This window comes from Anabrus simplex, chromosome 3, assembly GCF_040414725.1.
Source record: "Anabrus simplex isolate iqAnaSimp1 chromosome 3, ASM4041472v1, whole genome shotgun sequence".
NCBI lineage: Eukaryota > Metazoa > Arthropoda > Insecta > Orthoptera > Tettigoniidae > Anabrus > Anabrus simplex.
In genome coordinates, this window is record NC_090267.1 from 109,716,243 (window position 1) to 109,728,506 (window position 12,264).

General features: G+C 38.1%; 1 protein-coding gene across 1 annotated transcript in view; it reads right to left on the bottom strand.

Moving 5' to 3' along the window:
* LOC136866675 (C2 domain-containing protein 5) overlaps positions 1–12,264 on the bottom strand; it is a 559,159-nt gene that overhangs the window by 322,097 nt on the left and 224,798 nt on the right. Inside the window, exons 10-11 of the mRNA XM_068226804.1 lie at positions 6,738–6,871; positions 2,202–2,436 (exon numbers count right to left, since the gene is read on the bottom strand). Coding sequence (XP_068082905.1) covers positions 2,202–2,436; positions 6,738–6,871 — 369 coding nt within the window. The remainder of the gene's footprint in view (positions 1–2,201; positions 2,437–6,737; positions 6,872–12,264) is intronic.

The following is a 12,264-nucleotide window of genomic DNA, read 5'->3' on the forward strand; positions in this document are numbered from 1 at the left end:
TAAAAAAGAAAGTTTGGCTAATGGAATTTCTTGCAGAAACTGTCATTATGTGCTTCTTCTTCATGTGCTGTGTAATATTGGCACATACTCCATGTTCAATGAAAAAAGCTGAACACATTCATACATGTTGTGTCTTCCTTCAAGAAAGGAAATGCTTCTATCAGAGTTATGGAGAAAGTACACTTTCTTTTCCCCATATTCATATGCACATGTAACTCAAATCAAGCAAACAACAGACAACAGAGTGAGTGCAGTGGAGCAAGCTCAATACATCAATCATTAAAATTGCTCTCTGGTGGTAGATAACGAAAATGTGAGAGCTAGCAGAAACCAGAGATCACCATTTCTTTTCACAATTGTGTTTCTTGATCCAATTGATAACAGTCTTGGCCTCAGTAAGGAAGTATAAACAAATGAGACCAAAATAACACAAAAATAAATAAAAACACAAAACAAAGCAAAGGAAAAAAAGATCAGGTCACTGCCAGTATGGGTCCCGTTAATAATTTGGCAGGACAGTGGGACACATAACAATTAAAAGGGACAGTCCCGTTACAAAACGGGACATCTGGTCACCCTATGTTAGGGTACCCAGGAACCAACTTTTCAAGTCTCGTATAAGGAAGAACGGTAAAGGCATGTTCGGTCTACCGAGAAGGACGTGGGTTTGATTCCCTGTCAGGAAGTCGACAAATTTAGAAACGAGATTTCCACTTCCGGAGATTCATATGGCCCTGTAGTTCACTCAGCCTACATGAAAAATGAGTACCAGGTTAATTCCTGGGGGCAAATGCAGTCAGACGTACAGCTTTCGGAAAGCTGCTTCTACTTCTGAATACTTTTTAGGACTGATCTTGTAAATGTAAATTGTTTTGTAGTTTTTCAAGCATCAAATTCATTTTTACCATGCACATTCAGCAGCAACCACATTATGGTCTGATTTGATGTTTATTTTATCTTGGAATGGGTTAATATCAAAGGGAAAAAGTGTTGTATAATATGTGATCACCCATCACCAAATTTCACGAGCCACTACTGCTAACAATGTCCCAATTTTTGTAATCTAGTCAAAGTGTTTATTACCATCAAGTAACAGAAAAAAATATATATATTTTTATATATATTTAAGGGTAAACTACATGCATTTTTTCTATAAATATACACAGCAAAAAGGAATTATTATATCCTTATAAGAGTATAGTATCCATCCTATTTCCTTTATCTGTTAAGAATACAGAACAATCTGGTACAGGTATATGTCATAATAATTATATAAATAAATTGGAAAGTATGTCTTGAATTGCAATTTGGCTATCTCTTAATTTATGATGGGGCTCTAAATATTTTAATATACTGCTTATCATGCATGAGAGGGTTAAAATGGCAATCGGAAATGATTAAAAGACAGAGATATACTAAAATGTATTAATGAAACCATGGCAATTACCATACAAAAGATCCCTGTTCTCCTTTACTTAGAAGAACGCAATAACATGACCCATTGGTAGGGCATACTCATCTATTGCTGACTTGTCTGGCTAGTTGAGACGGATATTTCATTGGCGTTCCTTGATACGAGTACCAATGGACCGGCATGTTTGGCCAATGTATGCTCTGCTGTAAGTACAGCGAATTTTGTACATCCCAGGGTGTAATTAGTGAGGATAATTTGTCCTTGCTTTTAACCAAATTTTGTTCATACTTTCAAGATGTTCGAGCTCTTACCCATATTAAACACTAGGATTATACGGGAAGCTGTGGAAATATGTAAAAATCCTAACAATTTCAACATGGACACTGACTATATATTAAGTAATACGTGGTTTCCAGCCATTAAGGATTTACATAGGTAGTTCTCTTCCCTGTCCCTTCACTATTGTTATTTCGTCTCGTATTCTAAATTCGTACTTTCCTCTCAAATTGTTCACTTTGTGCCCAATGAGCCATCTAGAGATGAACGAGAGTACCACTCACTACAGACCAATTGTAAAGCATTCTCTTATATTCAAACCTCCATTATTAGAGAAGTCTTGCTGATGAACAGATGAGAGTTTCTTCTGAAGACGTGGAGCAAAGTTCTCCGCAGAACGTAAAGAATTTTGCCTTGTTTTCTGACATGGCAAAAGCCCAAAAGCGTATTATCATGTATGAATAATTCTATTTCTACAGAATTAAAATATGACTATTTTTAAACAACTTACTTTAAGTCCAAATATTGCATTCATTCCCTTCATCTTGAGCTTATAGTTGAGCATCCTGTGCAGTTCATATTCAAGAAAGGGAAGACCATCAGAGATTTCCTTAGCATTGAGTTCTCCTCGACAATCCCTCTTGGGACGACATACATATGCCTGCAAGAAAGAGCCGCAGCCTACTGTTGGCACACCTTCGGGCAGCTCGATGGTGGTGAACAATACGTCTGGCACCTTACCTCGCCTGGAATAGTTTGACACTGTATTTCATACATGTAAGAACACATAGCCTAGCAATGAAGTACGATATATTTTTAATAACACAACATTAGGAATTTATTTTCAAAGAATCAAGGGAAAAAAAAAAAGGAATGAACACAGTATTGCAAAGAGTAATAGCTAACATATATTAAAAATGCACAACAGTCAGAATTATGTGACCCCACAGATTACTTTATTAAGGTACAGCCCCAGAATTTCTAGCTGTACATCTTTATCATCTATCTTAGAGTAAAGTCAGTTCACTGCACCCATCCCAGACATGGAACCCAATTGCTGTTCTGAATCATGTTCTGTTTTTGATTCCTTTGTCCATCGTTCTCTTTCATATTTTCATAGCACGAGACAAAATTTTCATAGCACGAGACAAAAGTTTAATCCCTGTATAGATTCCACATTCATAGATGGACACAATCATACTCTACCTCTTACTCAAGGCCCCTGCTAACCTATCTCTTCCACACTACACAATTTAGATAAAAACAGGTCCATGCTGTTCTCTCCCAGAGCTTTCCATGCCTCTGCAATAATACCACCCTGGTTAGATGACCTTCCAACTTTTGTTTTCTAAAATCATAATCATGGTATCTTATTTGTGTAAGGAAACACATCTAAGAATTCTGTACCTGCAAGTTTAAGTACTTGTGAGCAGTTTTAACAGGGCATGAATTGTGTCAAACAGAGATAAAAGCAAGGATCCAAGCCAGAAGTCATCGTTACGACAGCCTCAGTTAGTTTATCAAGACATGCAGCCTGTCGAGACAATTCAAATTTCAAGCTATACAAGATATTAAACCTGTCTCTTGTACAGTTCAGATGCACAATCTAGAATGTACAGAAACAGGAGCCCAACAGTCACTTTATTTTTGAAAGCTAAGTCTTGTGAAAGAACTTGAAGTAATAATGGAATAGGGAGTGACAATAAAGTAAGCAAACAGGACAGAATGTTCAAAGACCAAAACCTTATTAGCCACATGAGAAATAAAAGTCTTGTGTCAGTGGGGCATGTCATACAAGTAGCCTGTGAAGCTGAAAGATTCTGTGCCCTGTGAGAGAACACCACTGAGCATAGTAACGGAAAGGGAGAAGACTGCCTACGCAGATCTGAGGTAGATTCGTGCTGAGAACAGCTGGAAGGAGAAAGCAAAGTACAAGAGTGAGTGGAGGAGATGCCCTGCAGCTGTGCAAAGTCAAGTGGCCCTGACTGTGATATGTTGATGATGAGAGAAAGTTCATATATTCTTCTCTATTTGGCATCTTAGAAATTAATTAACCCTGGAATGGTATGATACTTAAAACTTACATAATTGGTATGATGTCGTATTTTTTACGATCTTGAGAAAAAACATTTTTTGGTAAAATGGAAATGAAAAATCAAAACTTATGGAACATATTTTAATTTTACATACTTTTAAACGCTGAAAAAACATTTAATATAAAAGAAAAGTTCATTGAGGAACAATGTCAAGCATTTTTGAGTCGTCGACGTCACCTAGCAGTTAGGTCTGTCTGAAAGATTTTAAAAAATTGAAATTATTATATTTAATTTTTTTTAATTGATTGTATGTTAAAACTGAGGGCTAAACGATCAAAATTTTTGGTTATAGCTAAAAGAAAATCTTACTTGCAATGATATAATGTCTTGATGATGCTGCAGTTGATTCAGGCGCTGCAGATTTTGCAGATATCCTCGCGGTGCTCCGCGCAGAATGCAGTGTCGCACTTGCTGCAGTAGTTGGCTGTCATTCTTCATTTTTCAGCTGGGCATAGTTTACAAGTTGTTCTCTTTTTATCCATCCATCCATACAACTGATTCAAATAAGCTGATCTTGTCATGGTTTGTTCTTTTCTAGAACTCAAGACCCTGTTCAATATAAGTGAGTTAACTCCTCCGATGTCGATCAAGTCATAAAAAAATGTAGTGGCCATCTTTTTTGTTCTCCTTGCGCTAGATCTGACTGAAACCATTTGGTCAAGAGTATCTACTCCTCCTTTTGTCTGGTTGTAATGGTCAATCATAATTGCTTTGCCATCTTGATTCACTCCCTTGTTTTGGTGCACTGTGGAAATGAGGCAAACTACATTGTTCTTCTTAGCCTTGTGCGGTAGAAGTGTTGTAGTGTTGCTGAAAAGGTATTTTGCATCACCAATGTCCCTGTTCTTTGTTGATCTCATACTCAAAGGTACCTCTGGTTTGTTTAGGCGGATCGTTCCTAAAAGCGTTAGCTTATAAGGAGCCTTGACACTAGACTCATCAGACCTAAGACGAAACGCTGACACTAGACTCAAGATGACTCAACGCTGGTTAATAGAGCAAACGCCTGAAAAGCCTTACATCTGATATGTTTTTGACATTTTTGACATGCTCTATTGGTGAAAAATATCTAATTCCCTCCATGGGAATTTAGAATTTTCCATTCGGAATTGCTAGGCGGGCAATAATTCCATTGTGGAGATTTATCTCCAGTATGCAGTTATCAGACTGTGCCTCTTATAAGGGCTTCTGATAAGTTCACCTGCATACACCCCAGCATCAGTAGGTAGGGTCTGACACATCCCACTCTGATGAGTCTAGTGTCAGACCTAAGACCAAACGCTGGTTAATAGAGCAAACACCTGAAAAGCCTTACATCTGATATGTTTTTGACATTTTTGACATGCTCTATTGGTGAAAAATATCTAATTCCCTCCATGGGAATTTAGAATTTTCCATTAAGTGGTATGTTCCGAGCTGTCAGCGGAGAGATGGTGTGGAATGACATTAATAGACGAATGTTTGAGTGACATTTATAAAAGTAGGAAAGATCACAATATGAAGATAAAGTTGGAATTCAAGAGGACAAAGTGAGGCAAATATTCATTCATAGGAAGGGGAGTTAGGGAATGGAATAACTTACCAAGGGAGATGTTCAATAAATTTCCAATTTCTTTGAAATCATTTACGAAAAGGCTAGGAAAACAACAGATAGGGAATCTGCCACCTGGGCGACTGCCCTAAATGCGGATCAGTGTTGATTGATTGACCGTTGTCGGATATTCACAATATTTCTAGGGGTATTTCTCGTACTTATGGTTGGAGGATTTTCAGTCCAGTAATAACCGTTTTTTCCTTTGATTATTTTTGTTGTTCTTTGTGGAGTCGAGCTTGCAGATCCTGAAGAACCAGTAATAGTAGTAGTAGCAGCTGTATTACTACTATTAGGTCTTGATTCAGCAGAGAGAATTGTAACAGATTTTGTCTCACAACTACCCGAGGGACCAGGGGTGTCAGGAACTTGCGTAGTAGTGCTGTGTGGGCCAACCACTCCTGATGTGAACATTGAATCTTTTTCATTTGTTGAATGACCACGAAGTTTTCTCTTCAAATGTCCACGAAATTCATCATCTGAGGACGAAGGTCGTCACTCCCAGAGTATGCTAAACTGTTATTTTCTGACTCACTTCCGCTATCTCCTTCATCTTCATAGGTATCAAAACTATCATCATTTAAAAGTTTGTCAATCTCCAATGGTAACAAAGCCATTTTATAAAAAAACTAGTAGTCTAAACAACAGCGTAAAACTTGACAATAACAAATAAAAAGATGTACTTAATATAGCCTATCGCACTAATTATCAACACACTAAGTCAACAACAACAATGAATATTTGATATAACAATTAAACTTAAACTGAAACACAACACTACGAAAAATAGTTACACCATCGGTATGATATTGTAACATTCACGAACTGACATCAAGAGCTCAAAAACCAGAGCTTCCAGCATTATGGTTGCACGTTCACTGACCTTGTGAGTTGAGTGGGGGAAGACATTGGGAGGACCGGAACTGTCTGCGCAGAAACCTGTTCTATGCAGTCAAATTTGTGCTACATTTTATAAAAATTATGACATCATACCATTCCTAGATTAATGACTATCTCCTTCAAATGTAAATTAAGCAAAAGTAAGTCTATAGTTTTATGACTTGATACTGTTATCATAGTCATGAAACTTACAGTTTTACATGAAATCCAAACTACAGGCCATGACTTTTCATTTCAAAAATCTCACATGCTTTGCCGGGGTTTCAAATTACAGTAATCTTGATGAAAAGTCAGTGACGATGTCACTCAGTTATCAAATCTCCCTAAACACAAATTAAATGAGGTATAAACTGAAAGAAAGCTTTAAACTAGTTTTACGAAAGGACATAAGATAAAGATTCTATCTATGAGAAATGTAGTAATGAATGATATTCTGCAAACTAATGAAATGAGCACTCACCTGCACACAGCACACTTGAGCATAGTGACATGGAATGGCACACTGGATTCACTGTAAGGAATGTGACATACTGAGCACATTGAAGCCATGTCCCCATCTGTCCCATCAGAATGGCTACGAGCTTTGTGACTCACCTGCACAAGTGAAATTTGGTCTTATCTAGTTTCTCATCCACAAACATATAATGCAACATGAAATAAATATACAATAACAGACATTGTGATTGCAGCCAGTATGATTTGTATTAATACTGTAAAAGTATCACAGAAAATCTTTCATGCAATGTATGTTTCTAGTTAAGATTGTAAGCAAAAATAATTTCACAAACTCTGAATTTAACATGCATACTTTGATTCCTTTAAAGGACAGGTGATCATAAAGACAAAACCTTCAAATTTTTATTTTAATAAAAATTAAATCTGTACCCACAAAATATCAGTGGCATAGGGACCATACCAGCAGGAAATAAGTGACTTGTGAATTACTACTTTTCTTTACATTGGACAGAACCTTAAAGAAGGCCTACTGTGGGTTCTACATGAAAACTGGTCACTATCTGGTTTCAAAAATATAGAAGGGAACTAAGACATTCTGAGGGCAGTAGTATCCTTCCACTTGTGGAAGGACTATGATGGAAAGAAAGAAAGAAAGAAAGAAAGAAAGAAAGAAAGAAAGAAAGAAAAAGACAATGGATCTTGATTAATCTTTGTTATTGTTGTTGTTGTTTTCTAATGGCAGATTTTGGATTTATTCCCTTAATCATGTGGCATAGTTATCCAGTAGTTATAACAGGACTAGAACATTCAACCTACCAGCAATGTTACTCATTTAGTAACCCAGCAGGCACACACAGCTTAAGGAATGCTATGGATGCATATATGAGGTCTCATTTTAAGCACAGAGGCAAGATTGCCTATAAGAGAAAGAAAATGAAATAAAAGCTCATCCTAAGGGGTTAGCTGTTAACTGAAAATGAGTCAGTAGAAGTACATGATTTACAAATTATTTGTAATTATAAAAAATATGACATTTTAAAGAAATCAAGAAAGTGGTGCCATTAAGCCCATGAGCTTCTAGCAATACCACTGATTATACATGAGAAGGACTGCGATGGTTGTACAGAGATCAATGCCTCTGATTAAGCATAACCATACCTAGCACAACTTTACTGTGTAAGGGCAGTAATTTCATACCACAAGTAATCAATGTGCCTTGGGTTCATATACAGTACATCAGGCACGCCCGCCAGACCAGCACATAGTAACTTCTGATACTACTTGTCTGCTATAAGTAGTTTCTTGGCAAAGGCAGTGAAAATAGAAAACGCGTGCAGTAAGAAGATCAAACCATTCAACAGTGAGCAGACTTATAAATGAGTTTAGCAGGCAGAATTTTTAAGATAATAGGGCAAAATTTCAAGAAAATGATGTAAAGTAAGAAGTAATTTGGAAATGTACAGTACCGGTACATATTGTAGTTATCCAATATAATCATTAGTTAATGAACACAATAAGATGATAAAAATACAATCAAGAATAAAAATTGCTGGTCATCACATGAGTAGAATGGCTTACTTGACTTATTTCCTTTTACTCTTTTGCAGAGCATAGGGCTTCGACAAAGCAGCGCCAGCGTATCCTATTTTGAGCCAGTCTTTTGAGTTCTCCAAGGGTCTTCCCTTCTTGTTTTGCCTCCTCCACCACACTGCGTCTCCATAGCTTCCTGGGTCTACCTCTCTTCTGTTGTCCTTGGGAGCTCCAAAACAGAGCCTTTCTCTCCACTGCATCCTGCTGCTTCTGCAGTGTGTGGTCGATCCATTACCACTTCCTCCGCTTTATTTGTATACCAATGGGCTCTTCTTCTGTTTGTTTCCAAAGATCTTAGTTTGAAATTACTTTTGGCCAGAAAATATGTTTAATTCTCCTTAAGCATCTGTTTATGAATACCTGTAGTTTATGAGTAATTTCTGAGGTAACTTTCCAGGTTTCACAACCATATAACAGTACTGTTTTTACATTTGTTCAGAAAATGCAAAGTTTGGTTTTCATTGATGTTTCTCTGGCCCTCCATATCGGATAGAGTTGTGTGAATGCTGCATTATTGCTTTGTGGATTCTCATTTTGACATCAGCAGCTGCTCCTCCATCCTGTGTAACCACACTGCCAAGATATGTAAACTCTTCAACTTCTTTAATGTCTTCATCACTGACTCTAAATTTCCATTTGCTCTTCATGTTGATATTCATTGCTTTTCTTTTCTGGGCATTAATCCTGAGGCCCACAGCTCCTGCCTCTCTCTCCAGATCCTGTATCTTTCCCTCCATATCAGTATGTTTTTGAGTCAATAGGGGTTCAAGGCAGTTGGATGCGCAACAAATAGCCTCTCCAATTGCAAAAGTCAACCTCACCTTCCCGTGGTGCTCCCTGTTATCATAGACGAAGCTCTGGCGACCGAATATATGGCGGAATAACCATATCACAATTAAAAATGCAGTAAATGGCATCCTTTCCACCCGTAACATCTGAGGTGGGAGCAAGTGTCAAGGCTTAAAGGTGGCAAACCCCACCATGACACTCGGTGAATGTGGGCTAATAACTCGCAGTCGCGTAAAACGAATTTATTAAAGAAACTAAGAAAAGCAGCCGGACGGATCCTAAGACGATGACCTTTGGCTTGAAACAGGACGTGAAAATTGGATTTTGGACCGTCAGAACACTGTATCAGACTGGCAAACTAACACAACTTGCTACTGAGGCAGAGAGGTGCAGACTGGGTATCTTAGGAGTTAGTGAAGTAAGGTGGAATACATTTGGAGAGTTAAGAACTTTGAGGAGACAAACATTCCTGTACTCTGGTAAGCCAAATGAAGATGACCCACATCAGGAAGGAGTGGGATTTCTTATAAACAAGAGATCAAAGAACAGTGTGATGGATTGGAAGCCCATCTCATCAAGGATTATCACTGCAAGATTCAAGGAGAAGATCAGGAATGTTTTGATTGTCCAATGTTACGCACCTACAGAAGAAGCGGAAGCAGATGATAGGGCTAAGTTTTATTCAGAACTACAGAGTACCATTTAGGCAATAAACAAAAGGGACATTGTGATTGATATGTGAGACTTCAATGCCAAAGTGGGTTCTGAAAATCTGGGTCTTGAACAAGTAATGGGGCGACATGGACTTGGTACTAGGAATGAGAATGGAGAACTTTTGGTAGACTTCTGCATGAGCAATGAACTTGTTATCAGTGGAACCCTATTCCCTCATAAAGAATGCCATAAAGTGACATGGATTTCACGAGACCAGTGAATTCAAAACCAGATCGATCACCTGGCAATTAGCAGAAGCTGGAGAAGGTCTCTTTTGGATGTCAGATATCGAAGAGGTGCAGATATAGGCAGCGACCACCATCTAGTGACTGCCAACATCCAAATTAAGATTCCAACTGCAAAGAGGCGATTTGAGCAGCAAACGAAAAGGTTTGATGTTGGAAAGCTAGAGGATGATAGAAGTAAGGAACAGTTCAAGTTTGTCCTCAGTAACAGGTTTACAGCACTACAGTTAGATGAAGATGATATTGAAGAGCACTGGAAGAAAGTTAAAACTACTTTGACAGACACAGCAGAGGAGGTACTTGGCTTCAAGAACATCAGGAGGAAAGATTGGATGACATCAAATACTTGGGAATGTATTGAACAACATAGGGAGCTGAAACTAAAGTTGAATAATTGCAGCAGGACATGAATCCAGAAGGTTGAATTCCAAGCGGCATACCATGCTAAAGATCGGGAAGTTAAGAAGAGTGTGAAAGCAGTCCGGTAAGAATGGGTATCAGACCTTGCTGAATTAGCGGAGACTGCAGCAAGAGATAGAAATATGAAAGGCTTGTATGACATCACAAGGAAACTTGCCAAGAAGAAATTTAAACAAAGTAGACCCATCAAGAACAAACAAGGATATATGTTCACTAGTGATGAAGCTAAGTTGAATAGATGGCGAGAACACTTCATGGAGGTGTTGAACAGAGAAAATGTAGAGGAAGAGAGACAAATGGTAGAGGTGAATGAAGATTATGAAACTGATGGTATCAACACTGAACCACCCTCAAGAAATGAGATAAAAGAAGCGATCAGCCAAATGAAGAATGGGAAGGCCCCAGGAGTGGATAATGTAGCACTTGAGCTTCTAACTGTGTACCCCGATATGACAGCTGATCTGTTGTATCCACTGTTCACAAAAATTTGGAATAAGGAAAGAATGCCAAAGGAATAGAGAGAAGAACTCCTTGTGAAATTACCAAAGAAAGGATGACCAACTGTCACAGCTGGAGAGGTATCACCTTGCTCTCGATTCCCAGTAAAGTGATGACACGGGTGATCCTGAACAGGATAAAACAAGGATAGAAAACCAACTGCACAATGAACAAGCAGGTTTCAGGAATAACCGCTCATGCTTAGACCAAATAAACACTCTACGAATTATTATTGAACAGTTTAATGAATACAATTCTAGCCTATATCTTCTGTTTGTGGACTTCGGGAAGGCTTTCAATTCATTGAAAAAGAACACCATGTGGAGAATGCTACAGAAGTACGGCGTACCAACTAAAATCAGCAAAATCATCAAAGAGACGACGACTTCACATGTAAAGTAATCCATGAAGGGAAGCTTTCGGAGCCATTCTCCATAAATTCTGTTCTGCAGCAGGGGTGTGTCCTATCTCCAGCTACCTTTCTCCTTGTTCTGGATGACTTCATGAGGAAAGTTACGGAGGGAAGGCAAAGAGGCATCCAATGAGGATTGGGTGACAGATTGGAGGCTTTGGAGTATGCCGATGACTTAATGCTTATTGACTCAAAACATTTGTAGAATATAAACTATATACTGTATCATTTATTTTATTGCACATTCATAATAAAAATATAACAATTATTTATGCCACAGGGGAGGTAATTGCTATTTGTTTTGGATCACACCAACTCAGACTGCTCTCATGGCAGCAATCGGACAGGACAGCACAGGACAGCACAGGACGGGACAGTGCAAGAAGGGAAGGAAGTTATCTTGGACTTAATTAAAGTTCAGCCCCAACATTTGTCTGGTGTGAAAATGAGAAACCACAGAAACTCATCTTAAGGGCTGCCAACAGTTGTGTTCAAACCCACTAACTTCCAAATGCAAGCTAACAGCTATACGCCTCGAACCATATAGCCAACTCACTCAGTTTGGGAGGTAAGGAGTACTTACCAGTCAAGGATAATTTTGAGCCAAACAATAGTGAGTGCTGAAAAAAGAGTTTGAGAGTGGTCAATTCTCCTTGTGTCATGAATATATTAAAAAACTTCCACTTCCACATTCCATGTAATAAAAATTAGATTTGCAAAGTACTTTGAATTCACATCAGTTAATAACAGTGAATACGTCAAGTTTCAGTATTCTTCTGTGTATTTTTGTAGAACATGTGAAACTATTTGTTAGACCATCTTTCACACTTGCTTCTTTAGGGAGGTACATGTCGTCAATACAT